Source organism: Strix aluco, chromosome 4, assembly GCF_031877795.1.
Source record: "Strix aluco isolate bStrAlu1 chromosome 4, bStrAlu1.hap1, whole genome shotgun sequence".
In the NCBI taxonomy this organism is placed as follows: domain Eukaryota; kingdom Metazoa; phylum Chordata; class Aves; order Strigiformes; family Strigidae; genus Strix; species Strix aluco.
Window position 1 is genome coordinate 9,217,677 of NC_133934.1, and position 20,726 is coordinate 9,238,402.

A 20,726-nucleotide genomic window follows, 5' to 3' on the forward strand; every position below is an offset into this window, starting at 1 on the left:
GGTGGCTGCTTCACCCCAGGGGCTCGGCGGGAGAGCGCAGCGGCAGAGCCGCCCCCTTCCCCCTCCCGGCCGAGACCTTCCCCCCCCCGCGCAGCCCCGGGGGCCGGGCGCGGAGCGGAGCGGAGCGGGGCGGGCGGCGGGCGCGGCCCCCCGCGGCGGCGGCGGCGGGGCGGGGCGGGGCGGGCGGCCCGGCCCGGCGGGCGGGGACATCGCGGCCGCCCCGCTCCGCGCCCGCGCTGCGCCGAGCAGACGCAGGAGCGCCGCGGCAGCGGGCGGGCGGCGGCTCCCGCGGGCGCGCTCGCTACCTCCCTCCATGCGCGGTGCGCGGCCAGCCGCGGGGCTTGCGCAGGTAGGCGCCCCGCCGCCGCTCAGCGCCCGGGCTGCGCGCGTCCCCTTGCGCTTTTTTACCGCCCCCACCACTTTTTTCCCCCTTTTTACTACTATTTTCCCTTTTTTTAATTATTACTATTTTTTTCATTTTCCCTTCTTCTCCTCCGTGTCGGCACCGGGGGCGGGGGGGTTCCTCCTCCCCCTGAGCGCCTCTCTCCCTCTCCCGGCAGCGCGGCGGCGGAGCGGAGCGGTGAGCGGCGGCAGCATGCGGCCGGGGGATGTCTGAGGCGGGCGGTGCGGCGGCGGCCGCCCTCCCCCGGCGCCGCGCCGGAGGCATGCGGGCGGCCTGGGGCTCCGTCTGGTGCCTGTGCCTGGCGGCGGCCGTCGGCGGGATGCCGGCGGGGCGGCGGGGCGGCGGGGCGGCGGCGGAGAGGAGCGGCGGGCAGCCGGCAGGTAAGGCTGCGCGGCCGCGCACACGTGTTCCGCTCTGCGGCCCGGGCTGGGGGAGGGGGGGTGTCGGGCGGCGGGGGGCCGGGTTTAGCGCTACGAGCCCCCACGTTCTCGTGGAGTGGGAGGGGGACGGCTGGAGGACCGCCGGAGCCGGCTTTGGAGCGGGAGTCCCCAAAAAGCGGCGGCCGGGGAGGTGGCAGCCGTGCCGGCGTGACCCGCCTCTCACCGCGGCTCGGGCAAGCCGCAGAGGCGGCCAGGAGGGGAAAAACTGTCTTTAAGATGATCCCTGAGTCCCTGGAGTCCTCTCCCAGCGGTGGCAGTACATGCAGCACCCCGGGTTTGACCCGCGGCTGCGTTTATAACAGCGGTTGGGGAGGGAAGGATGCCTCCGCGCATTGGAGCGCGCATCTTGAGCGCACATCCGAAACGCTCTCACAGTGTGTGTCCGGGGTGGGAAGAGTAAGGAAGGGCCATTTGTACCCACATCTTGGGAGCAAAACTGGAGTTGCGACAGCTCTGGGTAGGCACACGCTGGATCGCAGCGTAATAACCGCGGCTGTGCTGAGAAGGGACCAGCATCTCGGGGGAAGGCAGTAAAGATCTCCCCTCGAGTGGCACCACTGCAGTTGCAAGTGAAAAAAAGTTTAACACGTCGGACAAAAGCTGTTGGTTTGTTTGTTTTTTTCTTTTTTTTTTTTTTTTTTAAATAATATACGACGGGTTTGAAACGTCGTGTCTCTCTGATACGCCTCAGCTGCTACCTGAGTCCCTGTTTATTTTTCAAAGCTCTTTAATGGAAGGGAGCCCCCTCGCAGCCCCCCGTCTTCGGGATTGCATGTACCCGGCAGAAAGTTTCCATTGTTCAGGAAAGGGTTTGAAGCCTGTTTGCCAAAAAAGTGACAGGGGAATAAATGGGCTTCGTGGAGGCTGGGGGGTGGGGGCATTACTTTCATACCCCTTTTGGTTAAAGCTATAAATCACACCGGGGGTTGGTTTTGTTTTCAAGAAAGTCCTAATAAAACACCAGATTCTTAGTGTAACTCGTTTGGCTCATTTTTCACAGCCAAAAGAATTGATTTATGGGGCAACATCTCAGCGACGTGGTCAGAGCAGATGAGGTTGGTGTGCGGGAGAAGCGAGCAGCCTGTGCTGGTCACTGGGGTGGGAAGCGGCACAAGCGAAGTGTCCCCAGTTCTCCCTGGCTGAGCCTGAAGTACGTGTTGGCGCTGTCACTTCAGGCACAGTTGAACCCACGGGGGTGGGGAGCAACCTTGGTGGCTGCCTCGGTGGTCCCCTGGGTTTCCACTCGCACCTTCAGCCCGTAGCTTGGGGTTGATGATGTGTTCAAGTGGTGCTAAACCCTTCCCGTGCTCTAAGGCACTATTGCAAGTTAAGGCTTTAGGATGCTGTTTGAACTGTGGCAAGTGGTGTACTCAGAGGTCACGCTGAGGGAAACATCCCTCCAGCGATGTCTGTGAGCTGAGCGACGGGTTGGGATTTCCAGGGGCTCCGGTGGAAATCCTCGGGACGGGCTCTCTTACGGCTCTGTCAGCTTTCTCCAAAGTGTCACTGTCAAACCCCCCCTGTTCTCCCTGGGAGCAGGGTTCAGCCCTGAGCAGAGGGCTCCCGTTGACCCAACACCCAGCAATGTCTCCGAGGGTTGCCCCGTCACAGCGAGCTGCTGGAGGCTGCTGCGGGCGGGGGGCTGCGAGGGCAGGGGGAGCTTTGCGATGCCGGTGGCTCTCCCACCGCCGACCACGTGCGCGGGGAAGCGTGAAGCCGGTGCTGCTCGCCCAGCTCCGTGCTGAAGCCAGCGGCCCCGCCAGCGTGGGGGCACCCGCTGCCCGTCCGACCTGGGGGGGAAAAGGTTGTGCAAAAGAAACTGTAAAGAATATAAACCTTCAGAGCCAAGTAAAAACACATTTTACTTTTTCAGTCTTTTTGAATTGAATGGTAAAAAGCAAATTCTTTCTCCTAGTCAAATGGGCCATGGGGTATTGGCTCATTACTGAGGGTTGTTGTTCGCTGGGCTTTGCATTTACAGTCTAAGGCCTTATTTTCCATAAAGGGGCTTGGAAGGATTTTTCCCCAGTGATCTAATTCTCCACACGGGGCTGTGAAGGCTATAACAGCTACTGCTTTGTGCCTATACTCAGCTACATAAAACACACATTGAAGGGAGGCATTCTCGAGGTATGTGTATGTTTGCTAATATGAATACTCGCTATTAGCGGAGGTGGAGGGGGTGCAGGTTTTAACATCTCCGCAGGGAGGTGTTCGGCTGTTGGCAGGAAGGAGGCAGATGGCGGGGCTGTTGCTGAATAGAAGCTAAACTAAAAACACCAGGGGCCTCATCTGGGCTGAGTTTCTCTTCTCTCCCTTTCTCGGGACTGCTGCAGGAAGAACAATGTCAAATTTCCCCCCCCCCCCCTTTTTTTTTTTTTTTTTTTTTATGAATGAAAGTAGAGAGGCGAGGCAGGATTGAATGTGTATGTCATTCAGGGGCTATGACAGAGATGATTAGGGAGGTCAGTGAACTCCTTTGCAGCCTTGAGCATGCGGTCACTCTATTCAGCAGCCACAGAATAGACATCAATATAAAAAAGCCCGTCCAATTTGCATTAGTATTCAGATAAAGATATTACTTCGTACGATTTGTGAATGTCAAGTAACGCTGGCTGTTTTCTTAGAGAGCAGACCAACTGAAACAGCAGCGTTTCGGTTTTAAAAAATTTCTGATAACCAGCTTGTCTCCTGTAGCTGGTGTGTATGTGTCTGTCTGTGTACAGTATACGTGAAAAAGGGAATTTCTGGGCTTCTTAGGATTTGTATTCCGCTAGTTAGCTGCTAAAGCTGTCTACGTGCATTGAAAGAAGTTGTACAGCAAACTGCTAACATTTGAGCAGGTTTATGCGGGAAGGGAAGAGCTCTCCCAGTCTGTCAGAAGCAAGAACCGAAGCTGCCTTGTGCAGCCCTGGAGTCAAATTTTCACCCAGAGTTACTGCACAGGCAGTTTTCCAGCCAAAAGAACGGAAGAGGGGCGGTTTCAGGATTTTGCTTAAGTTGAATGGGAGGGCATGCACCAATTCCTGTGACTTTTCTGCTTAGAAAGAACTGGTGATGCGCTGGTTGTGACGGTTTTCTTCATGCAGCTGATGGCAACCAGGCTCCTGTAGCCTTTCAGCATGTGCCCAGCGAGGGGTCCGAGGTGTAGGGTACAGCGATCCGTGTCGCTTCGCTTTGTGTATCTGAACGTTTCAAAGTTCACCCTGAAATTATAAGGGCATTGAAGTGAGTGCCAAATGGCACTGATCATTCTTGGAGCTGGCCTCGGAATGTATGCATTAAAACCCTCTAAAAAGAGTCTCTTATATATGGATGGTGCTTCCTACTTCGTGCCTAAGACCAGAAACGCTTTACTTCAGTGGACATCAGCTATGAGTGATACAGTTTTGAGATTAAAAGTATTGTTCTCATTAACAGCAGCAACTTAAAAAGCTCATTAAGTCTTTAATGTTGAGACTAGTATATATTACTGAGCAATAAGAGGACACGAGTAACGAATGATGAAATACGGCTTTTTTTTCCTTTTTAAAATATTTTTTTTACCTAGCAAATAGCAAACTAGAAAATGCAGTGCAGAGATGGACTCATTAATGTATTAGATACTAGCTGTATAACATCACGTCTTCTGTGCGTATTGACAAGGGTCACTCCAATTAAATCTGAGGGTTTTTTTCTTTTAATTAAGACTTTATTAACAACCACTGAGTAGGGAACGTGATGAAAGTAAATCTGAAAATTGTGTAGCGAAGTGTTGATCTGCTAATTAAATGATGCAATTAAAGTAAGCCACTCTCACCAGCACGTTAACTTTTATGACTCCCTCCAACAACTCTTCAGCGTTGTTTGGGAACAGGTACCTGTCCCGACAGCCTGCCTGAGCGTGGTTTTTAGTTAGGTGAACACTCAAGAAGTCTTGGTTGCTGCATCCCTGCTGCATCTGGACCATTTCCATCCACTGGCACCCAGTCTGCTGCCTGGACAAAGCTGAAATTTCGCGTGAAGCTGGAGGAGGATTTTTTTCCCTCTATAAGTCTGGGAAACAAAATGTTTCCTCTTAAAGTATGTCAATAAAAGTGAACTTTGATATCCAACTATATGCTTAGAAAGCTGTCCTCCCTGAAAACTTACTGTGTACATCTGCTATTTCACTTAGAGACCCTAAAAGATAGGGAATTGGCCCAGTTACTGAGCACTTAATAAAATTTCCAGTTTACAAAACCATTTGACCAAGATGTTCCCGACGGTGATCGGTCAGCTGGCACACAGAGTTGTGACTGAAGGCGTTAGCTGAGCCTTAATTTCAGTGAAGTTTAGGGCATGGCCCGCGGGTAGGTTTTTCTGGCTGGTCATTGAAGTGTGTAGGATCCAATGCAGGAGCCTGGGCGTGAGCCCTCAGGCTTCAGAGTAGGTGGAGAAGTGGCTGCATTGTCCTCATAGTTTCGCTTTTGTCAATTTTTAATATATGTGGGGTAGACCCAGCAGAAATACTACAGATTCAGATATTTCTACTAAAAATACAGGTGAAATTCTCCCCACAGTTTGGTGACTTTTTCCCAGCTAGGCTGAACCTGATACACAGACGATCAATTAAACCGACTTTTATTTTTATTCTGTTTGCCCATTTGAAGACTTTTCTCCTTTTCCTAGTGTGCTACATGCTTGTAACTTTTCCTGTCCTGGGGGTTTGTCTGGCTCTGCATACCTGTTTCTTCTTTTCTTCTGACCGTTCAAAAAAAAAAAAAAAAACAAAAACAAAAAACACCAGCTTGAAATTGCCTGCTGTCTCAGCGCCCTCCAAGCCATTCGATAGTCTGGTTTTATGTAGCTGCAGTAGTGTTTGCCATTTCATCTCTTTTAATACTGGTTAGTTAATAAACTTTATTCTCCTCCATGTACCAGGCTAGATACTGGAGAGGATGGTGGCTTGGTAAAAATTTGCCTTACCTCGTTTCTTTTTTTTTTTCAGCAAATGGGACTGTGGTTCAGCAAAGCCTTTCATGGTATGTGGAAGTGGGCAGCCCAGGCTGTTAGGAGGAGTAAATCTGATAGCACCCCCTATGCAAACTCTGGGCTAAAACCATGTCTGAAGACACGTACAGTGCTGAAAGCACCTTAAAATTCCTTTTTACACCCTGACGTTTTTTCCTTGGCCTTCTACATAGCTTATCGGTTTACTGTTTGCCCCTCTTTTGGCTGTTTATCTGGTGATCTTGTAAAAAAAATAGACTTTTTCTCTGAAGTAGAGCTGACTGTCCTGGTGCCCCCTTTCTGATACGCTCACAGCTCAGGTTGCCGGGTACCACAGATATGATTTAAAGCCCTGGATGTGTGAAGAAGGGCTTTTATTCCTGCGGTGAATGCGGTATTCCTGGTGTGCTTACCCCTAAAGTATCTGTTCCTTGGCTTGAATGACCAGGAAGTTTCTGTAATATCAAAAGCAAACAAGAACTGTGAGATATGAGCTGAGTAAAACCTTTGGTAAACTTAGTAGTTAAAATGTGAAAGGTAATCAGACGTAAGCCTGCCCTATTATTCTGATAGGCTATCTGGGGGGTTGTTGCATTCAGGTGGATAGGGGCTAGCCAGGTAGTTAAATTGTTTTGTTGGGTTTTTTTTGCTGTGACACTCAGGTTACACAATGTAGCAAAGTTTTTTTTTTTTTGAAGAATAGCAGTATGGTCAAGTAAGAAAACATTTCTCCAGTAACTGCTTTGGTTTCAGATGTATTCATCTAAAAAAGGTGTGGTATTTATTGTAGAGGGGGAGGTAGATCTTGTGTGCTGGCCTTGCTTCTCAAATCCAGAAAGCAGGGGGAAGATAAAGAGTTGGTTAAATAAAAAGGTTATATTAAAACTTGGAAGGAGATTTCTTTATCACACAAAACTGTATGCAAAACAATTACCATGTGCTTACACGTTTAGCATCTGTGAGATTTTGGGCCTGTGCCATTTCTGCAGGTTGCGAGGGGTTAAAAGTATTAATGACTCAGAAGAGAGAAGGGTTCCAAGTTTTCGGGTGAGCAAAGGACGCAGTCTGGGATCGCGCTCTGCAAGCGAGCGAAGCTCCACAGGCTGTGGTGTGGGCTGGAGGCACTCTTCCCCCGGAACGCCGCAGCACGAGGACCCCAGTGTCGGTGTTTGCACCCAGGGCTTGGACTATGAGCTGTGTGACTACCCACAAATGTCAAGCTGCCGCATGGCAGCATGTTGGTTTGGGGCTTTTTTCCCTCTTTTCCTTTTCACCCAAGGAGCCAAGCAATCCCTACATCCCTTAGTTTGAGTATAAGGTTTTTAGGGAAAGGAAATAACAGGCAACCATGGGGCACTGTGGCATGCCAGAGACCCGCAGGGTGGCTCCTGCAGTTTGATAACCAATGGAAGTATTTGTCAGCTTATCTTCATTTAATGCTTTTGCCCTGGAAAGTGGAGTGTTTTGTAGTTGTGCCTTTATGGCATCGAACTGCCTTATGCTGTTCATAAGGAATCTCAGTACAGTGTTTCAGGTGATGTAGTTAAATCAGCAAAGCTTTGGAGACCAGATCACTGCTAGGTTATATGGATTGAGCTAGTATCCAGAAGTAATGGAGTTGAAGCATTTTGGAGTTGACCTGAGGCAAGTTGGGTGTAGGGGAGTCAGCAAAACAGCTGGGTATTGCTTAGGGGCCAAACCTTGTGGTGGTTATGTGGTGCGTGGGTGAGTTCTCACTGATGCCAAGAGAGGAGCAGTGCAAAGTAACAGACAAGAAGTGGAGAACTTGACTGTCTTAGAGCTCCAAGGAGTGTGCTAAGGATGAGAGCATCTCTAAGGATCCTCTCACACAATGCAGGCAGCACCTGGCCTCTGCAGAGATGGGGTGCAGACGTGGTCCCCGTAGCAGGACCCACGTCCCGGGAGCCATCTGGTCTTCTTGCTGGTGGTGGCTCTGCAGGGGGACTTACTGGGAGGTTTCATAGTGGTGTGGGGCAGAGGAGATCGTGTGAAGCCCTGAAGGTGTTTCTGCTTCACAGGGTATGGTAGGGTAACATGTGTCACTGACAACTCATCCCCTCTTACTTGCTCCCTCTGGGGAAGCCAAAATACGCATCTGTGAAGGCTTTTCTTCTGAGGAAAAGGGAGCTATGGGAGATGTTCCTGGATCAAAATGATGAGACCAGCCTTTATCAACCTTACACTTTCCCTGTCAAAAAACTGAAAAGCTCCCAAGAATTGGATTTTTAATTTTACTTTGATGCTTGGCAGAGCTTGTAAAGATCCTTCACGGCAAGTTTGGCTCCCGGTTCGGAGGGTTGTTGCTTTGTTTGGGGGTTTCACCATTCTCTGCTGCTTGTAGTCTTGTAAAAATAATGAGGTCCTGATCTTGCGCCTATTGAATCTTAAGCAAAAAAGCCCCCATTGATTTCCAAGGGAGCAGGCTGAAGCCCTTCACAGATCGTGGTGGGAGCAGCTATTTAGCATAAGCAGGGATTGTTTGGAAAGTTTTCTAATGACCCAAACATTTTAACAAGCAGAGGAAACTCAGCGAGTAAAAGGGCTTCCTGGTTTGGGGGTGGGGAGGCGCCCGGTGCTGCTTCATGGGGGCAATCCCTGGAGCCAGCTCTCCGTGACCTCCCGTTCCTCTCAACCTGCTGTAACGCAGACCCTTGCTTTCCATCTCGGTTTTTGTAACTCCAGCTTTGATGCAAGCCAGCGACAGCATCGCAGCCCAAACGCGAGCGCCGGAGGCGGTGACAGCCACCGCCCGGCCCCCCCGTGACTCTGGTGCAAGTCCTGTGTGGAGCCCAGCCGCCACACCAGCCACCATCTCCACATGGCCCATCCTCGTTGCCATCGTATCAGTGTCGGCCAGCATTAGCCCCCAGTGCCGTGATCTTCCAGCCGCACAATGCACCGGGGAAAGTGTTAATAATCCCCTGCGGGGGTCCGCAGGCGAGCAGGGGCTGAGCCGGTGGAGGAGCTTTCCCTGCCTTTCACGGGCAGGCAGAATGGGGGAAAAAAGTTTTCTCAGGGGTTTGGGGTTTTTTTCATATCCTCCCCCCTTTCACGTGCAAGACTCAAGCGGAAGAAATTTCCTCCCAGCGAAATATTTTGGAAGCTTGTTTGGAGACTGTAGGTCTTGAATTAACCAGTGATTTGATTTTTGTTTAAAATTTTTTAACTTCTCTATATAGATTCCCCCAGGCAAGCGTTTTGCTTCTAGCCAGTAGCAGGATCTGTGCAAGATGAGCATGCTGATTCCCCGAGATGTGCTTTGGGAGATGGGGGTATCGGAGCTAAAAGTGGAGAGGAAAAACCAGTTGCAATGGGAAGATTAGGGAGTTAAGAGTGTGCCCTGACAACTAGCATGTGCAACCACAGATAAATCCTTCACGAGCCTCTCTTTAATTAAAAGAATGATTGGAATTAGGCATAGTACCATCTCTCCTGATCTGTATCGTGTATCTGTATGAATAAAGCATTTTTGGGAAGGGAGAAGAGAAAACCACCAGATTTTAATCTTCCTTTGGTAGCCGATATGTCTGCCTTTTGAAAAGGCATATTTCTCCCTGTCTTAGAGTACCCAGGCTTGTTGACAGTAAACAACTGTCACTTGGCAGTTTATGAAAGAAGAAGAATGTTTAAGAAAACATGTCCAGTTTAAATAGTTATGTTAATAGGCTGGGGTTTCATGAAGAAGTGGGGGGACTGGTAAATGGAGGTACATAAAGTAGCTGGTATTTACTGCGTAAGAGGTAAATTGTGAGTGAATGCATTTGGAAAAAAATAAAATTAAAAGTACATTCATTTTTACAGCCGGTGTGTTACGCATGATTTTGCTGCTTTCTGTGGTAGCTTTTTTTTTTCCCAGGGAAAATGCAGAAAGTGTCTCTCTTGCAGCATGCAGTGGGTTGGGCCCCGGGAGGCCCCGGGGTGGGACGAGCCCAGGGCTGGGAGCCCAGCACTCCCACTGACCGGCCCTAATGCTGCTTCACGCTCCACGGGCAGCACTTAGACCTTGCAGCTGCCCTGACGTGTCCTTAGCCTTTGCTTCCCCAGGGGTGATTGGAAGAGGAGGCTGCAAAGAAACTCTGCCTCCCAATTTGTGAACTGATTAATTACAGAAAGGAAAGAAAAAAAAAAAAGTAAGAAATAGCAGATGTTGTCCGCTCTGCATCCCTGCCAAAAGTTGCTACAAATCCATCACCCACCTTCTTCGGAGTTAAACACTCGTGAACATAGTGAGTGATGAGCAAATGTAAAGCATTTATTCCAGCTCAGCCCAAAGGCATCAGTGTCAGAAGTGTAATGAGTGAGGGCCTGGTGTCAGGCACTTCAAATCTGTAATTAAGCATAAAAATAAGTTTCAGGCTTCCCAGGCTCCTGACTTCCTGATTTAGGAACATGAGTATAAGCAGCTATTGAGTTGTGCTGGTATTAGTCTTGAAGATACTGGGTAAAGGCACCCTCCTCCATCCCCAACTCCCATCCTAGCTGGGATACAATGTAAATACAGTAAATACTATGGAGTTTAAATAAATACAGTGTAGATACTATCTTACAGACATTCCACCTTTCTTTCAGCCTTGGGTGTCTTGGAGGGGGGCACCTTGACAGCAGCACCTTCTCTTGACATCGTTTCAGGTAGAGCAGAGACAACTGCAGGAGCAAATGGGAACCCTCAGAGTATGGACAAAAGGGTCACGCTTATTTTTTTTTTTGCCAGTGGTTTAATTCGTATTGCCATTATTTGGACAAGGAGGCAAAGGAAACCCAAACCTGAAGCCTCCTGCCACAGAAATGCTTTGCGATCTCCCCAGACAAAAAGGAAAATCACTCCTAGAAAGTGTTTATTGAGTTGTACTGGGACTCCAACCTGTGTATTATTTAGTGAAGGAGTGAGATTTCTGCCTCATTTTTATTTGTAGGCATGCTGGCATCTTGGGATTTGAGAAGGCAGCAGGCTTTTCCGTCAGGGAGAGTCTTTGTGGAGGGATGGAAACCACAGCGGTGGTCAGGGAGGGGAACAGCAGGGGTTCTCCTATGCCCCATCTCCCTTGGTGCAAGGGCAGAAAGGGACAGGTTTGCACCCGCCACTCCGGTTTTGGTGATGGGTCACTGCCTGAGAAACTGGGCTCCTACCTGATCCTGGATCTGGTGACCCCATGCAATGTAAATCCTTCCTGCGAGGAGCCATCTGCACTCTGAACAAGGTCATCTTGTGGGTGGAATGTGTTAGTCCTGGGAAAAAAGGGCCTGAAACCTCTTCAGGTGCTTTCAAAATATGTGTAAACGTTTGAAGTGGAGACTTTCTCCCCCTCTGCCCCCCTCTTCCCAGTGCATAGCAAATGAGGTGCAGACAGTGTAGTCTTTGCAGGAGCAATTACCCAGTGCTAGAGCCTAGCTGTTTCGGGGATGAGAAGAAGCAGTTGGAGGAGCAATGTGTGGGGTCTTGGGGCAGGAAGGAAGAGGAGACAACCCTGAATTAGCCACCCACCCTCAGAAAGCGAGTGGAGGGGCCAGAATGCTGTGGGCAGCTCTTGCTCCATTTATGGGTGTATACATCAACGTGGATAAATAGGTATAAATATGTGGGGGGGTTGTCCAGCTTCATTCTTGTCTTCCCTGGTGGTACAAGGTGGTAGTTCATCCACCAATCCCACCTAAGGGAGTGTGGCGGGAGCTAGCTTCAGTGCCTGATTTTCAGACAAATCCACCCCTTGGGTGGCTGCTGGGCTCGGTTTTTGTCATCATCTCTGTTTTCTGTCTGCTGGAGAGAAGTGGCCATTTTCTTTCTGCCCTGGTTCGCCTGTTGCAATGACCATCCCTGCTGTGGCAATAGCGTCCATCTCACTTGGACACTTGGGTGCTTGTTCGTAGAAAGGAAGAGCTTTTAGGAGTGTTTCTGGTGAAAGGAAGGGGAAAGCTAGGAAAATCAAACTGTGGAAGATGCGGCAGGTATCCATCCAGAAGGGTCTGTGGAAGGTAACTGGCTCTTGCAGGTAGGACCAGCCATGCCCTGCTGCAGGACCCTGGCAGCATCCCTCTGCAGAGGGTGTGCATTTCTTTACGGTAGCATTAAAACAGCTGTGTATAGAGGTGTCTAACCTGCTTCTGGCACTACCAGAGCCTAATATAATACAGTTTGTGGAAGATGATTATTTGAGAGCATTAAAACTGCTTGAAGGGAGTGGGAACTGAGACACGCATGACTTCCTTGAACTCCCTCTAAATTTATTACGTGCAGTCCAAAATGGGCCGTAATAGATACGGTTGCAGGAGACTCTTAAAAGGTCCGTTCTGGTGAACCTGATGCCCTGCTGCTGCTGCTGGAAATGATAAACCGCTGTGTTTGGGTCGGATGGTATGCGATGCCCTGTGTGTGTGCGCGTATGCATGGAAGCCGGTAAGTCCTGCTAATTTAGGGATTGTTTTCCAAGTCTGTTTTCTATAACTCCGAAGACTTAATACAAATAAAGAACTGACTAAGTTTCCTGTGAGAAGCACAGAACAAACGTGAAGCGTGGGATTTGAATGCAGAAAGGTGAAAACACAAATGTATACAGAAACAGCAAGTCAAACAAGCTGAAAAAATATTGTAAGGTTGATTTAACAGAGCAGTGAACTCAAAGCTGTCTAATCCCTTTAGCAGCCTTCTTTAAAGAGGAGAAATAAAAGAATTTTTGACATCTACTTTTCTTTGCCATCTCTCCCAACTCTTTCTAATAATCCTGAAGGATAAGACTTGAGTTTAGCACAAGGACAGAGTGGTGCAGCTTTAGTAAGATATGCTTTCTAAATAACAAAATTTTTGTTTGTCATTCACGATTTTAGATTAAAGTGGATCAGCCTTCCCCAAAGGAGATTACTGTTAAACTTCTCCAACTTGGGTACCTGGCACCTACATCTTGCTTGAGGCACTGAAATAACAGGCTTGGTTTTGAAAGATGCTGAGCCAGGTCAGGCTCTGCATTTAAATCGCTTAAGCACTCTCAAAATCTGGCTATTCATTTTGATGCCTAGATATGGATTTCTGGGCTTAATTACCGACCTTTGCATTTCAAATGTTTGACCTTTGTTTTCTTTACTAAGTATGCAGACAGAGCGGCCCCCAAATTATTATTTTTTCCTTTTACACAGCTGAAAACGGCTAGCAGAGAAGACTTGAAGTTCTGTGTCTTATTACTGAGAAATAGGGATCTTTGAAAAATACCATTTTATGTAACTCAAGGGAAACTTGCAAAAAGGGGAATATATACTTATTGTTATTCACGTGAACATGATCTGTCATATATCTAAAACCCACAATCAGTTGGAGAAAAACCCACCCAAACTACCCTAAACCTTTGCCCTCTCTTAATCTGTGTACAAGAGGGGTTTTTTTTTCAGATGTGCTTCCCCCCCCGAAATAGAGGCAATTGATAGGCTCATAAACAAATACCAAACATTAAGTCCTAATCTCCATATAGAGGACCCTGACCCTTTTTATGGAGAGAGAGGGTAGAGGGAGGAAACGGGGCCAGGAGTTTGAGGTTTAATGCTTATTAAAGTTTTAGTGGGTGGGAAAATGCAATCAATAAATTTTGTTTAATGCCTTGAAACTGGTGTTAGTTTTCACTAGCTACACTAGAGAGTAGTTTTCATTTTGAAACTAGGACACTCGTAGTTGGAATGACAATTAATGTGGAGTGAATATGGTCCCAGTTGGAAGCCGATTTTTTGAATAGCATGAAAACTCCCCCACCTCCCTGCCTTGGCTCCGGAGTGGGGTAGCTTCCGTTTTTAATTAGTGAACCAGGCAAAATTTAGCTCATTGTGTCTTTCTGCTCCTTTGGCCCAGTGGATAGCTTGGATTTCTCCATCTTGCTGTCATGAGGCTGTTCTTTTTATTTTTTTTCTTCAGTTTTGGTGCAGGGAGGAAGGGGGGGCTTCAGGATACTTAGGATTAAAGTCATTGTTCGGGGGTATTTGCAGCCAGCTGCCTGCATTAAATGAAGATTAGAGGAGCACACAGTAAAAGTGCAAGGGAAATGCAGAGGAGCTGGGATTTAGGAGCTGCATAGCTGTGAACCGAAGGGGAAAGGTTGGGGCTTTATGGCAAATTTTTGCTGATGCCATGTGATCTCAAAGCCCACTTCAGAAAAGCATCACAAGTACCAAAAAAAGCATCGCAAGTAACTGCCAGGGCCAAGCCTGCTTGGGAATTGTAAAGGCACCATGGGTCTTTGCATCCTTTAAAAAGTTGCTCTGAGATAAACCTAAACTTCTGGGTCTGGTGACCTTACGTATTACTTAAAAATTAATCTACAAGAGCACTTAAGAGGTGGTGAACATTCTGTTAGAATTCACTAGCACCCTGGAGGTCAAAACTCCAAAAGTAATGAATTTTTTAAGGATTTTGGGAAGGAAATGAGCATGTGGAGGAGGAGCCCAGAAAAAATAACTCAAAAGAATTCTGCAGCAACGTGTGCTTATTCTTTTAAGGATTTATAAGAAAGTTTAAGAATATTTCCAAAGATTCAGTTTCTTTCCTTTCTGTATGCTTTGTGGAGCACTTGTTTGTGTGATCTGTCATTCTTGTTGCAAACTTTGCTAATTGCTTGGTGTGTGTGTCACCTACAAAACCGCACCGGGTAACCTGGTCCAGCGAAGCAGGAGGGATGGCATGGTGCACTGATGCTCAAGAGCACAGGTTTGCTCAGGGCCTCCACAGTTTAGCAGGACCTAATCCTGCTCCAGTGGAGGCTGGGGACAAGCTTTGCCTAATCCATTGTGATGCTGGGAAGCCTCAGTCTGTGCCTCAGTTTCCAGTGGAGTGGCTTTGCAAAGGTGTGGTGGTGGTTGTTTCCTTGCTGCAACAGTGAGGTTTTTTTAGACTTCCTCAGGCATGAGGAGAAAAAATGTAAAACATCAGCCATTTTGTGATGGGATCTGTCTGTCGAGATCAAGCCGGGATGCCCCTGCTGTGCTGTGCAGAAGCTGGGCCCAAGTTGGTCACCGTTCTTCAGAGGCAACAAGAGGCAGACACCAAAAGGACGACAATCTATTGACACAGTCTCTTGTGCTCCATCTGGGATCAGCTCAATGGGTCTCCTGCCGCTCTGCGTGGAGTAGGGAGTGGTCTGGGTTGGCCACGTTTGGTCACCGCGGTTGGGTGAGGTGGGCTGTGTGACATGTGGGCAAACCAGCTGCAAGGATGCACTCGCCCACATGCCAGGCCTGGGACTGGTGTCATCCCCGCCATGAGCGTGGGCTGCTGAGATCTGATGCAGCTTATTGCTGCCCTTCTCTTGAGTAAAGCACAAAGTCTTTGGCACCTGGGAGAGCAGGAACCATCAGCGTGGGCGTCCTTGAGGTGCTTCAGCACGAGCCAGGAGCTCTCATAGGACACATGGAGCAGCATAGCCTGGGGACCTCAGCATCCCCATGCTGTCAGGTCCCTGCTCCACTGCTCCCCGTCTTTAGGGATCATTGATGAAGTGGAGGACATTTCATATCAGTTCTTTTATTTCTGTTAAAAAAAGGAGTGCAGAACTGTGAGATGGATGGATGGATAGATAGATAGATAGATAGATAGATAGATAGATATGGAGGGTGGTTGCTCCTCTCTTTTGTGTTTTGAGTGAGGAACCAAGGAAAGTGTTTGCACAGTCTGGCCAGATATTAAAGAAAACCCACCATCACCACCTGTTTCTTTAAGCCAGCAAAGCTCCAGCTGAAGGCTGTCCTTGGGACAGGCACTGGGCTCTCAGCAGCAACTAAAGCTTTGTGTCTCTTGCGGTTTACATTCTCATTTTTGTTAGGTGTAGCCAGGAGACCCCTTTGGTTTGTTCTCTGGTTTTGGTTTTTTCCTCCTCAGGGCCTTCCAAGTGCCACAGGGAAATCCTCCTGGCCAAAGTGTTTTTGTAACTATTTTAGCTTTGTGACTATTTATTTCTTCTTCTAAATCTCAGTATCTGAATTGGGTGATCTGAGAAAACAGTCCATTAGAAGGAGGATACTGTGGAGTCCTGATGAATCCTGTTTTCTACTTGGCCGGTGGAACAGAAAGCTAATTGCCAGTAGTAAATCCATTCAAAGGAGGGCTGGAGGGAGGGAGAAAAGCTAATATTCCTCCTTGAATGCCATTTAATCTCTGAAACCTTTCATGCAGATGTAAATTAGGATTTGCACAACAGAGTCAACAGTTGCTCGGTAGATAAGGCAGATTTGCAACATCTGCTTTTCCATTCTAGAAGCTCTTCCAAAGTCGCTGTCGGGGATAGCCAAGCTAAACACTAGAGATTTTTTTTCTTTCCATAATCTCTTGTTTATGAAAAAAAGCCGCATATGACAGAACTAAACCTGATTATTGTTCTGCTAATTCTCTAGGAAAAAAGTTTGCTTTCCTCCTAACACAGAAAAAAAACCACTGGGTGGTAATACAGTGCAGCACGCTTGTTAACGTCTTTGGAAGAAACATTGTCTGGTAACAATTGCATAGGCCACTGCCGTGGTAAGACAGTATAAACAGTTTACCTTGCATTATTATTAGGAAAGCTATTTTAAGTTTTTCCAGAACTGCCCCCCCACCAAGCAAACATGCACTAGGTGAAAGATAAAGTGGCACCTTCAAATGATGGAGGCAAACGCTTTTTAGACGTGGTTTCCTAAAGGCACATTACTTGATCATGTTTTAGGCTTTTACAGAAGCAACCAGATTTTTGCATTTTTGCTGAGGTGTAAGCCCTATTGAGCAGGGGAGATAACCCAGCTGAACACCACTTTGGGAAATGATTTTGCTTCTGCAAAGCATGTGTTTGCCAGAAAGAGCCCCTTCTTCCCAGGATGGCTGCAGCCTGACACTGGGACATGTGCTCTGAGGGGGGTCTTGACCTTGGAGGGGGAGGAAATGGGGGAAAGAGAGAAGACAGGATATATATTTTATATAGTACTTTTTATTTAATATATATAATATGGTATCATATACATAAAATACTAGATATATAATATTATGTATGTATTTTATATATTAGATTTTGCTGTGCTCGGCTGGTGATGTGCCCTTTGGGATGGCAGGGCCATAGCCAGCCAGGGGTGCACTGCCACTGGCTCCTTCATGGCTGCTGCAGAAAGGAGAGGAAGCTTTGCCTTGCATAAAACACCACCAAAAATACATGTATAAAAAATACCCCATCAGCTCCCTGCCGTGCAGTGAGGGTATGCGGTGACTTTAGGTGAGCTCGATTTGCTGTGGCCGCTCCCTCGATCTTATCTGCCCTGAGAAGGCAGGTCCTCGGGTAAACAGGCAATCCCACGATCTTCTCTCTTGTGCCCACCTCTCATGGGGGCTGCTGCTCGGTGCAGGGCTTGGGGCTCGTCAGGTGGTTTGCAAAATCCCCCCGGGGCCCATCTGCCTCTCTGGGGAGATAGAAGGAACAGGGATATGGCAGGGTGCTCGAAGGGAGGTTGCACCAGGGCCGCTCGTCACCCCTCCTGGCTGCTTTTTAAATTAAGGTAGGTCCCAAATGAAGTGTTCAGCAAGAAAAGTGTTTTATTTCCCTTCTGGGCAACGGGGTTTGCTCTTCCTGGAGCAGAAGTCCTGAGGTGAGGTGGTGAAGCGGCCCTGTGCCATGAGCAGCCACACAGGTATTGGGAAGAACACTGTTGTGGGGGGTGGATAATACTATGAGCCTTTATTAACACAGGTGAGACACTTATTTAGCGTAAACTAGGGCTAAGCATGCACAGAGGAGACGGCTGGGGGTCTGAGCCTGGAGATGGTCTGTATGCTCTTTGCCATCATGGCCTTGTTCATCCCACCGATGCTGGAGGTTTCCGTATCCCTCCAGCAGTTAGACACCAACTCGGTGACTGTGACCATGATCCCCCTGGGAACGGGATACCAAACTCAATAGGAAAAAGCTCTGGCATGGTTGTTGCTCTGTGATCCTGTAATATATCCTGTCACAGTGGATTTGGTGCAATAAAATACATGGAACAAGAAACATTCTTGAATTAACCTGAAGAGAGAAGTGTGTGGAGTGCTGCTATCTTTCTGCTTGTTAACATGCCAAATAGTTTGTCCAGCCTGAAAAGGGGAAAATATGATCCACTTAGAAATGAGTCTTAGTCCATTCCACCAGCTGACTGTGAAGCAATCTCGAAAAGCCTCTCCAGGATTGCCAGGGTTCAGGGTGGGGTGAGGAATATCTTGCTGGTGGTACTGAAGGTCATGGGCCTTGAGCCCTCTGTGGTGAGAGTCCCAGTGGGGTTTCGGCTGTGTGGTGGATGTGCCCCAGCTGCGGGATGCTCACTGAAGGAGGATGATGATGATGGGGGAGGCATGTACCCTACCTGAGCAGTCCCTCGGGAGGCTCCCAAACACTTTGATGTTTAGAAAAGCAGAATTGTGGGAAGCTATTCCAGGAGGAAAAACAGACGTGAAGAGAAATAACCAGATGGAGTGTCCTGGAGCCAGGACCCAGCAGCCTGTGAGGTGGCACAGGGCCCTGAGGCTCTCCCACCCCACCAAGTCTCCTGCCGGCACTGTGGGCCTTTGCCACGGGGGGAGCAGCCCCCATGCTTTCTGCCACAGCTCCTGAAAATAGTCCCTGACACCAAGGAGGGCACCAGCCAGGCTCTAGGTTTTTGGGGGGCTATAAGCAGCCCAGGAATACTACCCCATCACCCTCCTCATCCTTGTCCTTTCATGCCTGGAAAATAAATAACTGCATATCCTCCTGCAGTTCTTGAGAGCTGCCTGTGTTAAAACCAAAATAAAACATTTCCAGGCTCAGCCAGAAACAAGTATTGATGTCTAAGAGGAGCAGACATCTGATGGAAATACTGACACGCTTAAGCACTTGGAGCTGAGAACCACACAGAAAGTGAATTATCGCTGGGATGAGCCAAGCAGCTATGGAGATGAAGTATCTTATCCTTATAAGTGAATACATGCAAAAGTATTTTAACATTGCTGGGCCAGCTGCTCCTCGTGGAAGGTGCTTCCCGGCTAGCTGCTGCCATTTTGCTCCTTTGAACAGCTTAAAATTTGCCTCTTTCTCTGTAGCTATGAGCAGCAGTGATGATACTGCAAGTGCTGATCTCCATCAGAAGTGTCTCTTGGTGATTCTCAACTCATTACTGCTTTGGCTAAACTAATAAATGGTTGAACTTTAGTCATATCTTGGGAGCCCACAACCTAGATTGCCTCCTCTCTAAGAACCCATTAAAGCTGCAAATGCATTAATCCCTGCTCCGCTGGCAAGTGACAGAGTGGGCTCCTGTTAACTCCCCAGTAATTTTTACCTATGTCTACTGTGGATTTTAAAAAGATTCTGTTAATGTCAATTAGATCCCAGGTGGGCGACCTTTGCAGAGGGGACCTTTGCAACCTGACTTGCAATAGAAATGCTTTAGGAGAGTTTTGAAGGATGTGTGGGGATAGCTGTTTGCCAGCAGTAAGAATTGTTTTCTTGGGACCTGGGGCTGAGGTCCAGGAGACGTGTGTTCAGCTCCAGTAAATCCAAAACCCAGCCTTCCTGCAGTGCTGCTTTGCAGTAGGAAGTTTTCTGACTGCCTCAGAGGTGTGTGACCAGATGGAAGAAGCAACTGTGTCGGGAGAGCTCAGAGTCTGCTCCCCTATACTGGTTCCTTATGATTTAGCAATGGGAGATGCGGGATGAAGAAGGTGGCCAAACCCTCGCCTAGGTCCCCAGGAGGGCTCAGCCCATCTGTGTTAAACCCTTCCCCAGCGCAGGCTGCACACACAGCTCCTGCCATTTTGTTCACACCACGTGGTTGGAGAGGTAGACAGTCTGATGGCTGGATCCTTGGCCTCAGAGGCAGCAACTTCATGTCTCCTTTATGTTTTGGTGTCTCTTTTTGAGGTGTTGGAAACACCAGGCACTTGTAGCTGGAAAGCAGGAAGATGGTGCTGGGCTCTGGGCACCCAGTGGGAGACATGAGCTCTGGTTCCCTGCTTTAAACTCCAGCCGTTCTCAGCATGGAAATGAGACTCTCTCTGCTTTTGGATTTATCATTGTATTTGAAAGTTATGTGAGGAATAAGAAGAGTAAAATTTCGTTCCCCAAGGTCACAGTTGGGCAAAGTGCCTAAGCACTTAAATGCACATTTAAGTACTTTGTGGAGGTCTCCAATTTGGGTCCTGTTTATTTTTTAAGTCATAAGCATATAAACTGAAATTTGAAAAACTGTTTAAAGAAGTGAGATTAAAACCATTAGTAACATTCTCCTTTTAATTCACCACTCCATCTTTCTAGATATTACTCCCAGTCAGTAGGAATAAAGCCACTAGGACTGAACTTTGCATCATGATATCTGCTGGAGACCAGCTGGGGAGATTGAGGGCAGAGATGCCAAAATAAAGTTGTCAGAAACAAGAGATGATGCTTCTTTCCCCAGAAGAAGCTTTGGACCCCAGTTGTTCTGCTCTGAGTCTAAAGTTAATTTTCTCTTCATTTCAGCATTCTCTAAATTTGTTTTATAAATATAGTTTGTTGCTTTGTCATTAGTCCAGATTCATTACAGTTTTCAGAAAAGTGATTTCCTTTTAAATGGCTAAACAGTACAGTTTGGCTTGTGCTTAGTCTGGGCTTGTTCCTGTTTGGTAGGTTTATGATACAAAAGCCAAAATATACAAGTCTTGATCATTTGGCAAACAGTTTGGGTAAAACTGTGTATTTTGTATGGAGGGATTGTGCAGCTGCGTGGGGTTTGTTTTCCAGTAGATTAAATTAGCAAGAACTTCCATCAGAGTCAACAAACAAAGATCAGTACCCAGTCTTGCAAGTGCAAAGCTGTATACAGGGCTTTTTAATTGGAAGCCAAAGTTGGTACCATTGAAAAAATCCTTATAGGCTAGAAGAAGGAAGGAAAAAACCTGAAAGGAACAGTTAAACCAG

General features: G+C 47.9%; 1 protein-coding gene across 5 annotated transcripts in view; it reads left to right on the forward strand.

Annotated features, from left to right (window-relative positions):
• Nucleotides 1-214: 214 nt before the first annotated feature.
• FGFR3 (fibroblast growth factor receptor 3) overlaps nucleotides 215-20,726 on the forward strand; it is a 57,856-nt gene continuing 37,344 nt past the window's right edge. For 4 of the 5 annotated variants that reach the window (XM_074821925.1, XM_074821926.1, XM_074821927.1 and 1 more), the window contains exon 1: nucleotides 215-783. In XM_074821925.1, coding sequence (XP_074678026.1) covers nucleotides 609-783 — 175 coding nt within the window. In that variant the 5' untranslated portion in view covers nucleotides 215-608. The remainder of the gene's footprint in view (nucleotides 784-20,726) is intronic. The other variant, XM_074821930.1, reaches the window with a different exon arrangement.